Source organism: Brassica napus, chromosome C4 (genome assembly GCF_020379485.1).
Source record: "Brassica napus cultivar Da-Ae chromosome C4, Da-Ae, whole genome shotgun sequence".
Taxonomy (NCBI): domain Eukaryota; kingdom Viridiplantae; phylum Streptophyta; class Magnoliopsida; order Brassicales; family Brassicaceae; genus Brassica; species Brassica napus.
The window spans coordinates 19877282-19898639 of NC_063447.1; the positions used below are offsets into that span (position 1 = coordinate 19877282).

At 42.6% G+C, this 21358-nt stretch overlaps 1 protein-coding gene and 1 long non-coding RNA gene across 3 annotated transcripts; both read left to right on the forward strand.

Moving 5' to 3' along the window:
- The first annotated feature begins 770 nt into the window (after positions 1-770).
- LOC125585873 (uncharacterized mitochondrial protein AtMg00860-like) lies at positions 771-1273 on the forward strand. The gene is made up of 2 exons (XM_048755584.1): positions 771-778; positions 820-1273. The coding sequence occupies exons 1-2, from the start codon at positions 771-773 to the stop codon at positions 1271-1273; spliced, it is 462 nt and encodes a 153-aa protein (XP_048611541.1).
- A 17948-nt stretch (positions 1274-19221) lies between these two features.
- On the forward strand, positions 19222-21353 carry LOC106391478. 2 transcript variants are annotated; one of them, XR_007322728.1, is made up of 4 exons: positions 19222-19700; positions 19959-20304; positions 20666-20778; positions 21075-21353. It is a non-coding gene; the product is annotated as an uncharacterized LOC106391478 (long non-coding RNA). The 2 variants fall into 2 exon arrangements; XR_007322729.1 differs by having other exon boundaries at positions 19224-19700; positions 20711-20778.
- The last annotated feature ends 5 nt before the right edge of the window (positions 21354-21358 follow it).

A 21358-nucleotide genomic window follows, 5' to 3' on the forward strand; every position in this document is an offset into this window, starting at 1 on the left:
TAGGCATGGACTGGCTTGGAAAGAACGGGCCACCTTAGATTGTCGTCGAGGAAGGGTGCAGTTTGAGAATGGGTGTGGACCCCCGATCAGGTTCCAAGATATGTGTCCGACCTCTGGGAGCTTAGTGGTTTCAGCGATCCATGCGGAAAGGATGCTTATCAAGGGTTGTGAGGCTTATATAGCCACAATCACCACTAATGAGGTCGTAGGGGGTGGTGACCCATACGGGATTCCGCTGGTCAGAGAGTTTGAGGATGTGTTTCGGGCGCTACAGGGCATTCCCCTTGATAGGGCTGACCCGTTCATAATAGAACTAGAACCAGGGATGGCCCCATTGTCTAAAAGTCCCTATCGTATGGCTCCTGCCGAGATGGCCGAGCTAAAGAAACAACTCGAAGAGTTGTTGGACAAATGGTTTATACGCCTGAGTGTCTCGCCTTGGGGAGCACCAGTCCTGTTTGTTAAGAAAAATGATGGTAGCTTTAGGCTGTGTATTGATTACCGAGGGTTGAATAGGATGACTGTGAAGAACAAGTACCCATTACCTCGGATTGATGAGCTGTTGGATCAGCTCAAGGGAGCTAAGTGGTTTTCTAAGAATGATTTGGTCTCAGAGTATCATCAGATCCCAATTGAGCCCAATGATATAAGGAAGACGGCGTTCCGGACCAGGTACGGCCACTATGAGTTTGTGGTTATGCCGTTTGGTCTGACCAATGCCCCAGCAGCGTTCATGAAAATGATGAATGGTATCTTCTGAGACTTCTTGGATGAATTTGTAATTATCTTCATAGATGACATACTTGTATATTCCAAAAGCAAACAAGACCATGAGAGGCATCTCAAGGCGGTGTTGGAACGGCTTAGGGAACAGAAGCTCTTTGCTAAGTTGAGCAAGTGCAGTTTCTGGCAGAGAAGTATTGGTTTCCTTGGACACATTGTGTCTGATCAGAGCGTGTCCGCAGACCCGGAAAAGATTAAGTCTATACGAGACCGGCCACAACCTAAGAATGCTACTGAGGTAAGAAGCTTCTTGGGATTGGCTGGTTATTACCGAAAGTTTGTCAAGGGGTTCACGAGCCTGGCTCAGCCCATAACACAACTAACGGGAAAGGATGTGAAGTTCGCCTGGTCGGAAGGATGTGAGGAGAGCTTCTCTGCATTGAAGAACATGTTGACCTGTGCACCGGTCCTGATCTTGCCGGAGGCAGATCAGCCATACGTGGTGTACAAAGACGCGTATATCACTGGATTGAGTTGCGTTCTGACTTAACATGGAAACATGATTACTTATGCTTCCAGACAATTGAGGAAACATGAGGGTAATTGAAGAAACCTAAGATAGGAGGATCACTTTTGCTGGGTGTTGGATATGATCCGAGATGGCAATGACACTTCTGGAACTGAGATGGATTGAAACGATCGTCAAGAGATGCGGAATGGCTCTTGATATACCCACGATCTAAGCCTAACCACCTAAGAAAGAATGAATGTGTTGGCTGACCACCAAACAACACACAAAGATGAATTGGCTGACCACCAAATCAACAAGCCGGTTCACACCAATGAACTAGCTAAATAACTCTCTCTCTCACTCAGAGAAGAAACGAAAATAAACTAAAAAACATGGACTCATTTTATTCATAGAATGAGACTACATATTTATAGTGTTTGTAGTCAAAGACTAATAAAGAAAATACACGGAAAATAATGCATATAGAATACAAATTTGACCATATCTGAATTAATAAGTCAAAGACTCAGTCTTCCATGCAGATTGGTCAAATATGGCCCTTCAGATAATGTTCAGGTTCATCCGAACCAGATGGATGCACGGGGTAAAGATAAGGACGCTTGCGGGACTGTCCAGATGGTCCGCCGGATGAGAATGCATGTCCGTCTTCGGTTTCTTCACGACCCAAGCTAAGTCTGGCTCAACTGTGGGTCTTAGAATGTCGAGTGGGTCGGGTGATGTGATATTGGGCTCATATGTGATGCTATGAACATGGAAGACATTCAGAAATTGACCCAAGATGTTAGCTAACATGTCCAGCCCATTTTTATCAAGTTACAAGCCCAAGAAGATTAAAAATCAAATGTTTTTTTTGCTCTCCAAAGAAAGTGACGAAAATTAGATGGTTAATTGCATGAAAAGCTTCTCTCTCCTACATGCAAGGAATGCTTGTTTCAAGAACACTTTCTCTCCTCCATGCACTAATTTATCATTTCCCATGTATAATAAATATCTAGCTTTGTGAGTAAGTTTAGTTTCATTATAAATAAGTTGTAATAGCTATTGAAATGAATAAGAGTTGAGTTTTTATTTTTGGAACCTTGAGAGTGATTCTCAAACCTTTTTTCGATCATGGTGTGTCATATCCATTGGTCAAAACTTTTATGATTGTTGGTCTAGTCTAGTGTGTCATATCTAGAGGCGACCATTATAGGGTAGTATCAAGAGATATTCCACACCTCTTGTGTCACCTTTCGATCCACATCCCTTGATCATTTCTTGCTTTCGGGCTCAAACGGTGAAAGACTTATCCCTTACCAATTTCAGAGTGTATTCTTTGGGAGGTTTTCATCATTGGGGAAGACGAGCTCCGGTACGGTCAGTGTGGGAACCGAAATTCGCACTGTCGATTTCCGTTTAAATTAGGAAAGTTAGGAAAACCCTAATTTCCCAGAGGTCCCGGATATCTGTTAAACCACACGCTAAGCAATCAGAACACGCAATTAAAGACGAAAAGAAATAAGAAATCGTAAAAGAGAGCAAAAGAAGTTTTATTCCGAATCCGCGTATGAGCGTTACAACAAGGTAGAAGCCTTGGCCACGAGAGCTGTCGGCGAGATTCCTAGTTCTAACAACCTAAGACTGCAAAACCTAGTTGAGTCGCAGCTCGAAATAACAAAAACGGAAAGTTGCCTAATTGCTCTAAGTGCTAAGTTTTCTCTCAAAAAAATTTCCTCCATGCCTCTCGCCTAAGACCCCTTATATACTGGCTCTAAGGTCAGTTTACGCATTTCCTCTTCTGCCATTAAGCCGCCATAGCATAAAAATGGAGATATTCCATTTTTTCCGATCTTCGTAATTATCTTCGAAATTTCGTATTTATCCGCGGAAACTTGACATTTATCTTCCCTTGCGGACCAAGCGTAAACCGACATGCGGTTTACGGGCTGTTGGTTAAGAAACCGCAAGTTGGGCCTCGAGTCGTGTCTTAGGTCCCTTTGGGCCGTCTTTCGACTCGAAGCGTTTATTACGGCTTCTTTCGATAAAGAATGAACTTTCTGCGGTTTTTACAGTAAAGTTTGATTGATAACTTAGAAATGGCGGGGAACGTGAGATGGGTTCGCTACGGTATTCGGGAGATAGCATCGAAGGGTAGACGAGAATGCATGGACTGATGTCGTATCGACGTTTCGGAAGAGCTCGGTAGCGACCGAGCGAAATGGGCGTTTGGTCGCTATGTAGCGACTGAGCTTTGGCTCGAACTCGGTTACTACGTAGCGACCGAGCGGAGCACGCGTTTGGTCGCTGCGTAACGATCCTTCTCGAGCTCTTGTCCGATGATTCGCGTTTCTTCCGCAAAGGTTTTTCGTATTCGAAAAAGTATTTGTCGGAGAAGTTTCCTACGTTTTTCTTCTTCGGGGATTTTGGACGTTAACTTCGTCGTAACCGTTTTTGACCCCAATAGTTAGCCCCCTAGCTCGTTAGAGTCGAGACTCTTGCGGGCGGTTTAACGATTTTGGCGAAGTTAGGCGTTTTGAACGAAGTTTACTTCAAATTCCGCGGAAGAGAATTCTCGAGAAAACTTATAAAAAATTATATAAAATTCTGAGTCCCCATTTCTATAAGTAGTGAGCTCTTGTCATTCATTTGCTTCACACCTTTCTTTCTTTAAACCTTCAAAAACTCTCTAGCTCCAAATCTCTCTCTTTTTTTTTAACATGTCTTCTTCCCATGGTGACAAGCGAAGTTCCGATGTGGAGATGGGCGAGGCTACATCTCCGGCGCCGATTCCGACTTCTCCGGTCGAAGCGCCGGCTTGCGTTGCCGATCATCTCTCCTTTCGAGAGAAATTAGTTCGTCGCCAAGCCGAGAAAGAAAAGGTTCGAGGCGGCGCCGAGTTACCGTCCTCTTCTGCCCTGGCCGTTGCTCCGCGTCTGGGACCGAAGGCGTAACTCCGCAAGATACGGGAACTCTCGCAGGCTCGGTTGTTCCGGATGCTTCGGCTTTACCTGCTGGATCGTCCACGACTCCGATTCTCGTCGAAGATAAGGAGAGGGCCGCTGACTCTATGCCGCCTCCTCCGGCCAGGAAGGAGATCGTTCTAGCGCTGCACGCTCCTAGTTTTGTTCCGGTTACTCAGCCTAAGGGCCGGAAGAGGAAGTTTACCAAGGGCGGTGACGGGGAATCTTCGCAGCAAGGAGGCTCCAGCATAGCGTCGGGGCTTCGCGGAAAGGTTTGTCGCTCACTCACTTCCTTGATCGTTGTATATTTTTCTAAAAGACAAAGAATCTCTAACTTTCTTCTCGTTTCGCAGTTCGTGTCATTGATCGACGGGATGATCAGTGAGTGCGGTTCTGAGACCAGTCGTCTTGCCGGGGAGTTGTTGGAACTTCAGGGTAGATGGTCCGAAACCGAGGCCATGCTGACGGCTGTCAAGGGTTCTCACTCCGTGAAAGTGTCGAAACTTGAGATCGCGATAGGGGAGCTCGAGAGGGACCTCGGGAAGACGGCGAGTTCATTGCTCAAGGAGAAGAAAGCCAGGAAGGCCAAATCTTTGGAGGTTCGTCGTCTTCAGCATCAGATTGAGAGCGATGCAGGATTAGTGAGCTGCGGGATTCGAGAGGCCAAGGACGCTCTTAGTTCTGAGCTCCAAGCTCGCTTGGCGAAGATCTCCGCCTTTCTGGGCTCTCTCGAGTGCATTCGGAACAGGGATTTAGCCTTGGCGACGATTGAGGGCGGGATGGCCGCGGTTCAGTCATTCCAAAGTGAGACTCCTCCAAACTTAGAGGCCGAAGAGGCCCGACTATCTGGCTGCAAGGGAGATTTGGCAGTCGTGGATGGAGATTTCGATCTCATCCTAGCTGACCTGAAATCCGCGTGCCTCCTTCCGACGTGTTCAGAAGGCCCTGAGGGGAAGGATCCGGTACTCGGGGGTGAAGCGGCTCCAGGTTAAGATGAAGCGACGGGTGAAGAGGGAGCGTGAGCTCTGAGGATGACTTTGGTTAGATCCCTTGCGGGAGATTTTTTTTTATGTTTGATGTTTCGGCCTTAAATGGCCTTATTTCGTGTTTCGGGACTGGCCGTGTGTGGCTTTGAATCCCCGCCGCTCTGCGGCTTTTATGACAAGATGGTCGAGTTGCATTTTTCATAAGCTTACGTATGGAGTGGAAGAAAGGTGATGAGTTGTCGTCTTATATCCTTTTTCGATGTGAAATGTTTTGTTCGAGATCTGTTTCGAGAGTTTTTCCGTGAGGTATCGACTTCGCGGGATATCTGAAGATGTCGAACATAAACATAGAGGCATGGTTTTGGGATCTCGTATCTTTTGGATATCATGCCTTGAGATGTTAGAGACCAGTGCGCTGGGTTTAGGGCAAGACCTAGCTTTACTTTCGGTTTAAGATTTTGTGCGTTGACTAGCCGGCTATTGATTTATCTGTTGCGATTTTAACCTGATTCGTACCGATTTAAAGTCCGCGATAGGTTCTCGGCTTATATGACTTGTTAGATACAAATCAAGCATCTCTCCGGAGACAATTTTTAAGCCAACCGGAAGTGCTGGACCAAAATTTCGGGTTTCTTTTATAGCGCTATTATCCTTGTGGCGGATGTACGAGAGTCATCTTTGTAAGATGGCTATGTCTATTTAGGACGTTCGAGAGTTTGATGTGATCAGCATCGAACTTGGCGGCGAATGCCGTTGTTTAGAGTTTTTGCGCGAGATATGTGTTAAAACGTTCATCATTTTTTTACGGAGTGTCCGTTTTCGTCGTTCGGAAGAAGTAATCCTTGAGGCATCTCTCGCGACGTCTCGCGATGCCAATGGCTGCTTCTTCCTAGCGGCTGATTTATTTTCGAAATTCGAAAATGTTTTGCGGATAAAAGGTGATTTTGCTTGGTCGAAATATGTCGGAAACATCGAAGGCGTGGTGGGATGTTTTCGAGTTTGACAGTATACGAGTATACGTATCCACTCCCCCCCCCCTTTCTTTGATGAGGGGGGGACAGCTGAATTTGCCTTTTGACAAACTGCCTACATACTCCTTATGGAGATCAAGCCGTCTCGTAGTTCGGTGATTGCGAGTTGGTCAGTGATAGTATTTTTTGAGATGCATCGCGTTCCACGTCCTTGGAATTTTTATGCCTTGCATGTTGGCAATTTCGTAGGAGCCTGGTCGGACGATTTTTTTGATTTTATAGGGTCCTTCCCAGTTTGCTCCGAGTTTTCCCGCGTTTCGTTCAGCGGTGTTTTGGAAGACTTTGCGAAGGACTAGATCTCCCTGATTAAATCTGTGATTCCGTACGTTGGAATTGTAGTACTTCGCGGCTGCGTGTTGGTAATTTTGGATCCGGGTGAGCGCTTGATCCCGGAACCAAAATTCACACTGTCGATTTCCGTTTAAATTAGGAAAGTTAGGAAAACCCTAATTTCCCAGAGGTCCCGGATATCTGTTAAACCACACGCTAAGCAATCAGAACACGCAATTAAAGACGAAAAGAAATAAGAAATCGTAAACGAGAGCAAAAGGAGTTTTATTCCGAATCCGCGTATGAGCGTTACAACAAGGTAGAAGCCTTGGCCACAAGAGCTGTCGGCGAGATTCCTAGTTCTAACAACCTAAGACTGCAAAACCTAGTTGAGTCGCAGCTCGAAATAACAAAAACGGAAAGTTGCCTAATTGCTCTAAGTGCTAAGTTTTCTCTCAAAAAAATTTCCTCCATGCCTCTCGCCTAAGACCCCTTATATACTGGCTCCAAGGTCGTTTTACGCCTTTCCTCTTCTGCCCTTAAGCCGCCATAGCATAAAAATGGAGATATTCCATTTTTTCCGATCTTCGTAATTATCTTCGAAATTTCGTATTTATGCGCGGAAACTTGACATTTATCTTCCCTTGCGGACTAAGCGTAAACCGACATGCGGTTTACGGGCTGTTGGTTAAAAAAATCGCAAGTTGGGCCTCGAGTCGTGTCTTAGGTCCCTTTGGGCCGTCTTTCGACTCGAAGCGTTTATTACGGCTTCTTTCGATAAAGAATGAACTTTCTGCGGTTTTTACGGTAAAGTTTGATTGATAACTTAGAAATGGCGGGGAACGTGAGATGGGTTCGCTGCGGTATTCGGGAGATAGCATCGAAGGGTAGACGAGAATGCATGGACTGATGTTGTATTGACGTTTCGGAAGAACTCGGTCTCTACGTAGCGACCGAGCGGAATGGGCGTTTGGTCGCTATGTAGCGACTGAGCTTTGGCTCGAACTCGGTTGCTACGTAGCGACCGAGCGGAGCACGCATTTGGTTGCTGCGTAACGATCCTTCTCGAGCTCTTGTCTGATGATTCGCGTTTCTTCCGCAAAGGTTTTTCGTAAAGAAGAATCTATTTCGAAAAACTATTTGTCGGAGAAGTTTCCTACGTTTTTCTTCTTCGGGGATTTTGGACGTTAACTTCGTCGTAACCGTTTTCGACCCCAACAGTCAGTTCGGTCGTCTGGTCATGGTTCCAGCCAAAGCTCCAATCGAGACACATACGGGACGGTTCGGTCAGTCTGATCGGTACAGTCGGATGAACGAACCTCGGTCAAATTGTTCAGAACCACCTGATCTCCATGCTGGTCGGCTCCAATGGACTGATCCACGAACTGGGGCACATCATTCACTTCCTCTTCAAAAAGATTTGTCCTCAAATATGAAACATTAAAAGGAAAAGGATTATAAGCAAAAGAACCATAATCAGCACAATGCTCACTTTGAGTTCGGTCCGTTTTATTAATGGAAGATGATTCTTCTTGGTTGGCTTGATGACCACGAATTTTTTCTTCATCTAGCTCCTCCATTGGCTCATATGTGAAGTCATCGAAAATTAGCAATGGGTCTTCTTTTTCTGGCTCGGTTTCAACGTTCTCATTCTCCAAAGTCACCAACGGTCTTTGGTTTTGACACTTGTTAGCATAATGACTGATTCTATGGCATTTGAAGCACCTGATAGAATGAGCTTTGCTTGTGGGTTTCACAGCTTTGCTTTTATCAGAAGACAACACATTAGTTTTCAAATCAGAATTTGAAAGAGAAGAAAAATTACTTTGATGTTTTGGTGCACGAGAAGTGTTGGTGTTTCCCTTCTTTTTGAGTTGCCGGATAGCATGAATTGCCTTATGCAACATCTTATCCAAGCTGACAGCTCATTCTGATCAAACACATCACGGTTGCTTCTCTTGGCTTTGGTGAAGGGACGATCACCACTTTTGACCCACTTCTCATCATCATCGAACATGTTTTGTCTCTTCCTTTGGTTTCTTTGTTTCTGCACAAAATCAAACCCATTAGAAGCAAATTGTTTCTTATTTCCAAAAATCATTTGCTCTTTTTCTAACACGGTTTTAAAAGGAAAGTAAACGTTTTGTTGTGGTTTTGATTTCTTGAGAAGTCCAAACATCCTGAAATCACTTAACAAAAGAGTTAGCAAATAAAAATCCTCACACTCTCAAAGTGTTGAGCTCACGATTTTTAGGTGATCACTCAGAGTTGTTTCCACTGGTTCAAAGGATGATAGGTAGTCAAAATTCAGCAATCAAAACCCAAAACAAACTTTTGTGGGAAAAAGAAAAGAGAAAGAAGGATGAAGAAATTTTTGATATGGATCCGCCTTAACTGTCCTAAGGTTGGGTTTCTCTTCAGCCAGCAGGGTTTCTCTTCCACCACTCCCCCTGGATTTCTCTTCAGAAGTGATTCAGGCCAAAACTTCTTTTTTTTTCATCGATATATATATATATATTTGTTTTTATAATAGGCTATCACAATGGAGTAAAAGAACAGTCTGGATCCAATAAATAAGAAAAGAAAAATGTGGAGAGATGAGAAGATGAAAAGATGAAATGAAAACAAACCAGCCAAAGTGGCTCTGATACCACTTGAAGAACCCTAAGATAGGAGGATCACTTTAGCTGGGTGTTGGATATGATTCGAGAAGGCAATGACACTTCTGGAACTAAGATAAATTGAAAGGATCGTCAAGAGATGCGGAATGGCTCTTGATATACCCACGATCTAAGCCTAATCACCTAAGAAAGAATGAATGTGTTGGCTAACCACCAAACAACACACAAAGATGAATTGGCTGACCACCAAATCAACAAGCCGGTTCACACCAATGAACTAGCTAAAGAACTCTCTCTCTCACTCAGAGAAGAAAAGAAAATAAACTCAAAAACATGGACTCATTTTATTCATAGAATGAGACTACATATTTATAGTGTTTATAGTCAAAGACTAATAAAGAAAATACACAGAAAATAATGCATGTAAAATACAAATTTGACCAGATCTGAATTAATGAGTTAATGACTCAGTCTTCCATGCAGATTGGTCAAAGATGGCCTTTTAGATAATGTCCAGGTTCATCCGAACCAGATGGATGCACAGGGTAAAGATAAGGACGCTTGCAGGACTGTCCGGATGGTCCGCCTGATGAGAATGCATGTCCGTCTTCGGTTTCTTCACGACCCAAGCTAAGTCTGGCTCGACCGTGGGTCATAGAATGTCGAGTTGGTCGGGGAAGACGAACTCCGGTACGGTCAGTTCGGTCGTCTGGTCATGGTTCCAGCCGAAGCTCCAATCGGGACGCACGCGGGACGGCTCAGTCAATCTGATCGGTACAGTCGGATGAACGAACCTCGGTCAAATTGTTCAGAACGTCCTGATATCCATGCTGGTCGGCTCCACTGGACTGATCCACGAACCGGGGCACATCATTAATTACCCAACACACGACCTGGAGATGGCGGCCGTGGTGTTCGCCCTAAAGATATGGAGATCATATCTGTACGGAGCCAAAGTCCAGATCCTCACCGACCATAAGAGTCTTAAGTACATTTTCACTCAGCCTGAGTTGAATTTGAGTCAAAGAAGATGGATGGAGTTCGTGGCTGACTATGATCTGGACATAGCTTACCATCCAGGTAAAGCTAATCTGGTGGCCGACGCACTGAGTCGGAGACGGGCAGAGGTATCGGCCGAACGGGAAGCTGATGTGCTGGAAGGGATGGTCCGGTCTTTGCATCTAAACACATTGGCCAGCGAAGACGAGCCTTTGGGTTTGGAGGCAGTGAACCAGGCTGATCTCCTTACCAGGATCAAGCAAGCACAAGGCTTGGATGAGAATCTACAGAAGGTTGCTCGGAACGAGTTGACTGAGTACCAGATCACACCAGATGGAACCATTCTGGTGCGAGGACGGGTAACAGTACCCAGTGATAAGAATCTGAAGAAGGAGATCATGAGAGAAGCTCATAAATCAAAATTCTCGATACATCCTGGTGACACAAAGATGTATCAGGACCTCAAAAGGTATTATCATTGGATACGAATGAAGGTAGACATAGCTGAGTGGGTGGCTAAGTGTGCTACTTGTCAGTTAGTCAAGGCAGAGCATCAGGTTCTGAGTGGGTTGCTGCAAAGCTTACCCATTCTGGAATGGAAGTGGGATCACATTACAATGGACTTTGTAACGGGTTTTCCCACAACCAGGAAGAAGAATGATGCGGTTTGGATGATAGTGGATAGACTCACCAAATCAGCACACTTCTTGCCTTTGAAGAAGTCGGATAGAGTCGACCAGATCGTGACCCGGTACATGGAGGAGATTGTACGGTTACATGGTGTTCCATCTAGCATCGTGCCGGATAGAGATCTGAGGTTTGCTTCTCGTTTCTGGAAGGCTTTTAAGAAGGCCTTAGGGACAAGGGTAAACATGAGTACAACATATCATCCCCAGACGGATGGACAGTCCGAACGCACGATTCGGACACAGGAGGATATGCTACAGGCATGTGTCCTAGATTGGGGCGATTCATGGGAGAAACATTTGCCCTTGGTGGAGTTTGCATACAAATATAGTTACCACCGAAGTATTGGCATGTCCCCCTACGAAGCTTTGTATGGGCAGACATGCAGGACACCATTATGCTGGACCCAAGTGGGGGAGCGCAGCATGATTGGGCCAGAGATAGTTGAGGAAACAACTGAGAAGATCAAGTTCATCCAAGATAAGATGAAGACATCACAAGACCGTCAGAAGCATTATGCTGATAAACGAAGAAAGGAACTTGAATTCGAAGTTGGTGATATAGTGTATCTGAAGATGATTACCTTTAAGGGAAGGGTAAGAATCTCAGGAAGAAGAAAGTTAGATCCGAGATACTTGGGTCCATTCCGGATCATTGAGAGAGTGGGGGCGGTGGCTTACAAGCTGGACCTGCTGTCCAAGATGGAAGATTTAACAATGTGTTCCATGTCTCTAAACTAAGAAAGTGTTTATCGGATAAGGACGTCTTTATTCCAGAGGATCCATCTGATCTAGGGACGAACCTCACCTTGGAAACGAGGCCAGTTCGGATCGTAGACAGGATGGAGAAAGCAACAAGGAATAAAACAACCCAAATGATTAAGGTGATTTGGGAGTGCAACGGACGAGAGGAGACAACATGGGAGACTGAGGCAAGGAAGAAAGCCGAGTTTCCTGAGTGGTTTAAACAGTTTGAAGAGGAAGTACTTGGTGCGGATTCGAGGACGAATCCATATCAAGTGGCGGAGACTTGTAGCATCCCCGATCCTAGATAGGATCGTCCGGGACGAGCCATGGTGCGAGGAGACGCACCAGTCAGGTCATCAGACCTAAAGACAAGTGTATCATGGCTCAAAGACATGGTTAAGGGTATCAATAGGCTGAGACTTAACCAGAACGAGGAAGGGACAAGCTCAACAGAGTTGGACGAGTGTTCCGGTAGCTGGGCAAGGCCATGGTCGAGCTCAGTCAGCTCGGGGAAGCTCAATGGTAGCTCAGTCAGTGTACATCAGCTAGTGGAGCTGGATGTACTAGCTCACTCAGCTGGAGGTAGCTAGGAATCAGCTCAACTCAGCTGGGCTCATTGTTCATGTCCGAGGCGGTTAGGCGGTTACATAGGCGGTTATGGCGGCTTGGGTAGATGGTGTGGCTGTGGTGTTGAACGATCAGTCTAATGGTTCAGGCCTTGGAGACAGCAGGATCAGGAGCAGTTGGAAGCAGTTGGGGACCGGTTAGAGACAGTTGATGGCGAAAGGATGCAAGAGAGAGAATGGCACATTTTCGGCCACAACTCCCACCCCTTCGCCCCTTGGGCGGTTCCGACTCCCTCTCTCTATAAATATAAGGCCTTGGGGTAAGATTTGGACACACAATTCCTTAGGGAAACCTCTGCCAAAATCGTGAGAGAGAATCCCAAGAAAGAAAGAGAGAGAGACCGGCGGTTAAGAGAGAGAGAGCCGTGAGAAGGCTTGGCGGTTCCGGTGAAGGCTTGATCGTGGGAGACAGGGCTTGAAGAGATGGATACCAGAAAGAAAGAGAAGGAGAAAGACAACGAGAAGGAGATGGCGCTAGGAGAGAGAACGCCTAAGGTCAGTGGTGTACACGTCAAGCAAACGGCCCTAGCCGGCAGTTGATCCGATCGGGCTTGTGGCTGGTTTGAGAACCGGTTACATCCATTCTCTCTATCTCTTCTGAATCACCCTCTCTTCTATATATTGTGTTGTATCTTGATTGATCAGACCGGGAATGATGAACCAGGCCTTGGCCGGTTCAGGAACAGAGTCTTTGGCCTTTGGTCGGACTGTCCATGATCGAGATCTAACACTTCTTGGCGGATTTGTTGGAAACCGATTATGGGAATCTCTTAGTGGGGATTTATCAGGAATTATCATGAATTTTAATTAGTTTTTGGAATTCATATGAAAGATGTCATTTTGAACAGAATCTAGTTCTTAAGGATCCGAACCATGCATGATTAGAAATTGATGTTAGGATATCGGATTGTTATTGATGGATGTGTATGGGTTGGTTTCAGGATCTGACTTGGATCGTGGTAAAGCTAAGGAACCGTGAAGACTCAGGCCATGGGAAGATGTGTGGTGTATGGGTACACTCTGTTAGGAATGAACTTATGATAGCCTATTGTGCAAACTAAATGATATGAACCTATGTATGAATCTCATTTGATATTAATACAATCGATTTGCCCTTTATGTTCATTCTGTTATCTGGATTGTTTATAAACCTAAATTGAATTGACTTGAAATGAACTTAGAAATTATGGACTCAAAACCGGAATCAACTAGACATGAATAAGGAACGAGGGCCGCCGATCAGTTTGGGCCTAAGGGTCGGGATCGGGGCTTACAGATTATGTCGTTCGGAAAGGAGATGAGTAGATTCCCATCTCCATACACCCTTACCATGATCGTGTACACCCTTTTAACAACAATCTCATATCGAAAGATCCGACTGCTAGAGACTAACCCTCTTATGACCACACCACAATAGAACAAGCTGTCCGGATGATCAAATATCGCTTGGAAGCAGAGCCCACACCACCATATGAGAACAATCCATAACGCACAGATTATTCATGAGAGAAAGGAGACGAGAAGCACTGGGTTAAAGCGAGAAGACCAACTCTGAAAGACATGAGCATTGCTCGGAAGAGCCAAACCATAAGTGCTTGTATTAACAGGTGCCACCTGTGAGATTTTGAGAAGAATAAGAGAATAATCTTGACAGAAAGAGAAGAATAATTCTCCTTACTTTTAATTCAAAATAGATTACATATTTATGCAATATACAAGAGAAGCCCTAGATCAAATACTGAACATGCAAAGAATAGACAACAAAGGCTTAACATGCAGAAGACTTTAGTTTCCCAGAACATGCATAATTGATGAATCTCCAACGGCTAGTCGTGGACTATACTATCTGATAATAAAAATAGTATAGTAATTCTTCATCTTAACACTCCCTCTCAAGCTTGGCCATATGAACTAGTCAAGCTTGGAAATCATAAAAACCTCCCTCGTTAAAAACCTTAGTAAGAAAAATCATGTGGGAAAAAAATTTACAAAGGAAAAAAGAGTGGAGACTCCATGACTAGAGGACTATGGTCGAGAAAGATCAATGAGTCCCAACCTTGAATGAATAGACTCAATGTCTTCTGTATTGATGCTTTTGTAAGCACATCAGCAAGCTGATCTTCACTTCTTGTGTAGCACGGAAGGATAACACCTTGAACCATCAACTGTCTGACCTTGTGACAATCGACCTCTATATGTTTGGTCCTCTCATGGAACACTGAATTTGAAGCAATGTAGATGACAACTTGATTGTCACAATGAATGGTGATGGGAGTGTTAAATTCAATGCCCAAATCCTTGAGAAGTCCTTTGATCCATACTAACTCAGTTGAAAGCTTTCTCATTAACAAGACACAAGCTTATGCTTCTTGCTCTTCTAAGTAACAAGATTGCCTCCAATGAAGGTACAATACTCTGTGGTTGAACTTTTATCCACTCTATCACCAGCCCAATCAACATCAATATATCCAACGATCTAAGTGGTCTTATTACATCCCATCCAGACACCTTGACCTAGAGCTCCATTAAGATAACTCAAGATTCGGTCCACCATGTTCCAGTGATGCATCTTTGGAGCTTGCATATATTGGCTTGCCTGATTCACAGCAATAGAAATGTCAGGTCTAGTAATAGTTAAATAATCAGCTTACTGTCCTCCGATAGAGTTTGAAATCCTCAAATGGTTGATTATCTTCAATCTTCCCCTCACGTAAAATTGTGTACCCATCTTCAAGTGGAGTTTAGTTGACATTCCTCCAAGTTTTCCTGTAACTTTCAGTAAATCAAATGTGTACTTTCTTTGGGACATGACTAATCCTTCCTTGGATCTACAAATCTCAATTCCAAGAAAGTATTTTAGTTCATCCAAATCCTTAATATAGAAAAACAGATTTAATACCGGATGGTGAAGAGAGAGTGAATAGAGTATTGTCGATTTAGACTTCTTTAACCCTCTTCCATTGGGAGTTATGCTCAACTTATTGTATCAGGCTCTAGGAGATTGCTTGAGACCGTAGATAGCTTTCTTCAACCTTAACACATTCCCTGGTTTAACCAAATACTCAACACCAGGAGGACGATGCATATAGACTTCATCTTCTTGTTCACCTTGAAGAAAGGCATTCTCCACATGCCACATATCCTATTCAAGGTTGGTTGCAAGAGAAAGCACAATCCAAATTGTATGAAGCTTATCCACTGGAGCAAAAGTAACCAAATATTCTTCTCCATAAGTTTGAGTAAAACCTCTAGCAACAAGTTATGATTTGCATCTGTTAATCTTTCTATTTCTCAGGTACTTAATGGTGAAGATCACTCTGCTTGTAATAGCCTTCTTTCCTTTTGGAAATTCGGACTCATACCAAGTATAAAGTATCATTTTGGACCATATCATCTATTTCATCACCCACAGAGTCTCTCCAAACCTTATGTTTAGTCGCTTCTTCAAAAGTCTCTAGGATTTGCTATTCATCCAAACTGCTTACGTAGACTTGGTGTTCAATGGGAAATTGTGCAAAAGAACATGTTGCATGAGCTGGATGCACCACGGCCTGAGCATTGTAGTAGACCCTTGTGTTCTTTAATCTTGTGCTTCTTCTTAGAGCTTGAGGTTGATCTTGTTGAGGTTCAGTTACAGGTTCAATAGCCTCTTCTTGGGTTCCATCTTGATCATGAACATCTTCTTCATTGATAGATTCTGATTCATGGATACCTTCTTCGTGGATAGCTTTTGGTTCTCATTGATTCCCCCCCCCCCCACCCCCCCCATGATCATGATGGATAGCTTCCAAGACTTTCCAAAATGATTCTCAGATTGTTTGCCTTATCTAAGGGAGCATGGGAGAGATCTCTAAGGTTTTCCAAACTCTTCTCGTCATAGTACCCCTTGGATTCCACAAACTTTACTTCTCTTGACACCAAAATTTTTCCAGCAACATGGTTATAACCCTTGTAGCCATTCTGAGTTGTTGAGTGTCCAAGAACATTGCTTTCGAACTTTTTGCCTCAAGCTTGTTTCTCTATTTTCCTGGTATCAGAACATAACAAAGACACCCAAATACACGCAAATGATCTAAAAGTGTTTTGCTTTTGTTTAATACCTCAAATGGAGAGATGTCACCGAAAATATTGGTTGAAATTCGACTGATAAGATAGCAAGCTGAGATAACAACATCACTCCAAAATCTCTTTGGAACATTCGTGTGAAACATCATGGACCTTGCAACCTCCATCAGGTGCCTATTTTTTCCTTTCAGCACCACCATTCTGCTTTGTAGTATAAGGACAACTAGTTTGATGAATGATTTCTTGTTGAGCCAAATGTTCCTTGAAGGCATTGCTTGTGTACACTCCACCATTATATTTTAAATGTCTCAAGAACCCTATCTGTAGACTTAAGCAGAGTTATCCAAGTGCATTTCGATTTTTTCATCAATGAAGGTGACATAGTACTTCTGATTTTCTCTAGACACACATGGAGCAATCCAAACATCATAATGAACAAGATCAAAACAATTTTCATAGATTGTACTAGATCCTGGAAAGACAGTTTTGCAATATTTTCCTAAAATGCAATCTTCACAATCTTTATTTTTAACATAAACACCAAGAAGCAATAAGTTCAAAGCTCTAACATGAGGATGACTATATTGCATGCCACAAAGTTCATTTATTCAAAACAGAAGCAAAATTAAAAACAAAAGTAAGATAAAAAAGAGATTTAGTGTCTTCAAGCAAGTACAAAAACTATTTTGCAACTCTCTTTCTGATCAACTTACTGCTCTCAATATCATGAAACTTAACATCATTAGGACTGAAAATAATTTGCAGTTCAAATCAGTAGTAACTTTTTTTACAGATAAAAGATTTGATGTGAAATGAAGCATGTAAAAAGCTCTATATTCCTTATCAAACAGTTTCAGGTTTTTTACTCCATTAATTGGTGTTCTATCACCATTTGTAATGATCTGCAACATGTTCAATATTCTTAATAAATCTAGTGTCACTTATCATGTGATGAGATGCACCAGAATCAACAATTAAGGATTTATACATGATTAAAGCAATAAGAGAGAAACTAAGAGTGTTACAAGTGTTTTCCTTGAGAGAATCAACATCAGACCTCCTCATCATCTTATCTTCAGTACTCCTCAAGGCAAAAGAAGAACCAGTTTTCTTAGAGACATCAATCTCAGATGAGATCTAGCTTCCCAGTCCTTAAACTTGCTTGGCTTAAGATGTAAATAAAGAATCCAACATTTATCCTAAACATGCCTCTTTATCTTGCAGTGATCAGAGATCCATGCCTTTTTCTTGTGTATAAGTTTGTTAGACTGAAATTCCTCAGCCTTATTTGCTATAAAAAAAATCACTTTTCCAGCAAACAAACCCATGGACCTTTGCTCCTTTTGAATTTGAGCAAAGACATCTTCAAGAGTAGGAAGTTTCTCAGACCTCAAGATATATTTGATGAGATCATTGTAGGTTGGATTCAAGGTTAGAAACAACCTAAACACTTTATCCTGCTCATGCCTTTCATTGAGAACATCAGGATCCGTAGAGCTTGGTCTTAGCATTTCAAACTCAGCCCTAAGAGATCTGAACTTCCTGAAATGTTTAGTGAACTTTATATCCTCTTGAGTCAGAGTGTTGATAGCCTTCTTAACTTCAAACACACAACTGAGAATAGACATGTTACCATATACCTTTTGAAGTGTATCCCATAGATATTTGGCTGTCTCATAGTAAGAGTAAGCCTCCAAAATAGATGGTTCCAGAGAATTTTGGATGATGGACAGAACAATCAGATCCTCTTGAATCCATTTGTCTTCATCAACCACAACAATTTTCTGGTTGTCTTGTTTGACAGTCTGCTGTGGAGACCACATCAAATAATTGATCCCTTTAAGAACAAGAGAGATCGATAAAGCCTTGTTGTTTTCCATTAAAAAAAAAGCGAATTGCAGAAACAGAGTTTTGTAGAAACAGATTTTGCGGAAGAGAATGATTTAATCGAGCAAGGCTCTGATAACATGTGAGATTTCGAGAAAAATAAGAAAATAATCTTGACATAATGATGAAGAACAATTGAGAGAGAGGGAGAGAAGTATGGAAGAGAGAAGAATAATTCTCTTTACTTTATTATTCATAATAGATTACAAATTTATACAATATACAATAGGTGACCCTAAATCACATAATGAACATGCAGAGTATAGACAATAAAAGCTTAACATGCAGAATGATTTAGTTTCCCATAACATGCATAACTAATGCATCTCCAACGGCTAGTCTTGGACTATACTATCTGATAACAAGAATAATATAGTATTTCTTCATCTCAATACCACCACCACGGGCCACTGCTCAACCCACGCATGTTGCCACTAGAGCTCACCGGAAAAGTTCCTGCATGCCTACCGGAGATCACCGTAAGAAGAAGAAGAACGATACCAAGATCTGCAAAATCTTAGCATCCACCTGAAGCTGAGAACAGGTACCCACCACTGGTGCGCCAGTACCAGATCAAAGGAGCACACCGAAAGCAGCCAAAGGTCCTCCACTACCACCACACTCCAAAACTCAAACCGAATCCAACCACAACAAGGAAAATTTCCCAAACAAAGACTACACTATCGAATAAGAATAGAACCGTAGAGGAGCAAACACCATCCTCTCGCACCGCCACCACCTAAAATCCTACTCAAAGACCTTGAGTCGCCGAATCTGAAACTCGAGAAGAACCGTAGACAAATTGGAGAAACCGTAGAAGAGAAACAAAGAGGACGACGAAGGAGAGACGAAGAAGCAACAAAAAAAGACAAATGGAGGGGAGGTCTGGCGGTCGCCTGAAAGCATGGCAGCAACCGCTGGAAAAGGAGGAGCTGGCGGCTGAAACCCTTAGAAGATCTAGAGAGAGGCTGGAGAGAATGGGCTTAGTGAGAGAATGAATGAGAAGCGACGTAGAGGGATTCTATGAAGACTCTGCAAACTAAAATGGTAACTTTCACTACAAGAAATATGAGTATTGTTAGCGGTTCGCGGTAGCACGAATTCACGAACTGCTACCAAAAGTGTCAAAATCGGATCACAAACTCTATCGTAGCACAAAATTAGCGCTAGAAAAGAATTTTGTTAAATGGTGAAACAAATATCACAGATTTTGTTTACAATAACACTTTTGTATGAAAATTTTAGTTTGTCGGCCCAACACTTAAAATTTCTTTGCCACCAAAACACTCAAGACAATTATTTTTTTATTTCTCTCTTCTTTCTCTCCATCTTCGACACATCTCTCTTCCATCTTCTGTTTTTCTATTTTCAGATTTCATCTCCTCAATCTATGTTCTTACTCATCGCGCGCGCGCGCGCGCACACACACATCTCTCTCTATCTTACTCTCCTAATCTCTCTCTCTCTCTCACACGCGACACATCGATCTCAAACCTAGAACTCGGGAACCCTAAACTGCGCTCGCACCGGATATAACTGCGCTCGCACCGGATTCGTGAGCCGTCTCGAAGTTCCCAAAAGCATTCCGGTTCGTAGCCAAACATTGATTCGTACTGGTTTGAGATTATTCGAGTAGAATGTTTCCAGATTGGTAGTGCTTAAGTGAGATTTTGTGCAGATTTACTCGTTCTTCTAGTGATTACTCTGTTGAGATTGTTAGTGGATGAGTGAGATATCGTTGTTGATTTTGAGTGAGTTTAGGTTTATCTTGTAGTTTTAGTGCTTATTGCTCTCTTGTTTCTTGATCATGTTTGTGATGTGTATGCTAAACAAAATCTTTTGACAGATATGTGATTCGAAACACTCGGATCTTATACGGTGTTTGGATAGAGATCTTCACCACCAGTTGAAACTGAGACTCAACTTATCTCTTTGTTTTCTCTCTTCTTGAGTTTATAGGATACTGCATATTTTCAGTGGCTTTGTTTGTTTATTGAGTTCTAAAGGTTGTAGGTTTAATGGTGTTTGTTGTGCAGGAGAATGATTTACTCCTTTTGGAGGTGATTTGATGCGAGAGTTTAAGAATGCACTTTTGAAGCAGAGAACGAACAGAGCATCAGGCTCTCGATTGGCAAAATTGCAGGATAATCAGAATAAGAGTCTTATCCAACGCCGCTTATCCGAACTTGAAGGTTGCATTCCATATTTATTCTCTTAATTTACTTAAACCATTCACAAGTTATAATCTTTCTTTTTGCAAAACAATTTTCAACTATCTTTGTTCAAGAGGAATGCACCTGCTGATATTGTTGTCGTGTGTTTATATCAGAACTACCTTCCACCAAAATCACTTCTCATCAATTGCTTATACTCTCCTCACTGTCTTTCACCGTCTTTTACTTGCTCATTTATTTTTTTCTTAGTTGGTCTCGGTGAACATACATGATTTAACATGTGGAACTTATCTGAATACTGAGTTGCTGTTGCCTAAAAGGAGCAATGAAGTCCCATTAAATTGTGATATATAACTTTTTTATTTGGTTCTAAATTCAGGCGGAAAGGTAAAGTCAAGTCTTAATTAGCAACACTGAGTTGCAGTTTGAAAGAAGGTTGGCTTGATGGTGGAAGCTTTGCTTTTTCTGTTTTACTTGTCATTGTTTTTACAGGTATGACCATGCTTTATTTATGTTCACTGTCAAATTCTTAATCCATTGAAGATGACTTTTCTAATGTCTGTTTGTAAAGATGACTTTTTTAATGTCTGTCCGTAATATGCTGGTATGTCTTTCGTCCTATTCTGACCTCTGATATTATGTGATCTTTGCTGAGTTATGGTTTGGTTGGAGTTAACATTTGAATGTTGGCTCATTGTGGATGTTCTCTGAATGTGTTTTAGGTTAACTTTCTCTCTCTCTCTCTCTCTCTTAGTGTTCTGATTCTGGTTCTGTTTTTGTGTTCTTAGTTAAACAAGGTGGAGGAGGCTGAAGAAGCTTGATGGTGGTGGTCTCGCTACCGACGCCATATCAGAAGAAGCATCGCTCGAGATGAGAGAGAAGACAAAGGGCTGGTGATTCAAGATTCAAGCGATTCAAGAACATAAAATAACTCATGCTCTGTTTTTTTCTGTGTGTGTGTTTTTTATTTACTTGGGACAAAGTTTAATGAAATACCATTACAAGATATTAATAACATTATGTATTTTTGGATAACTTTATGGAATAGAAAATTTTGTATTTTGTAATTTAA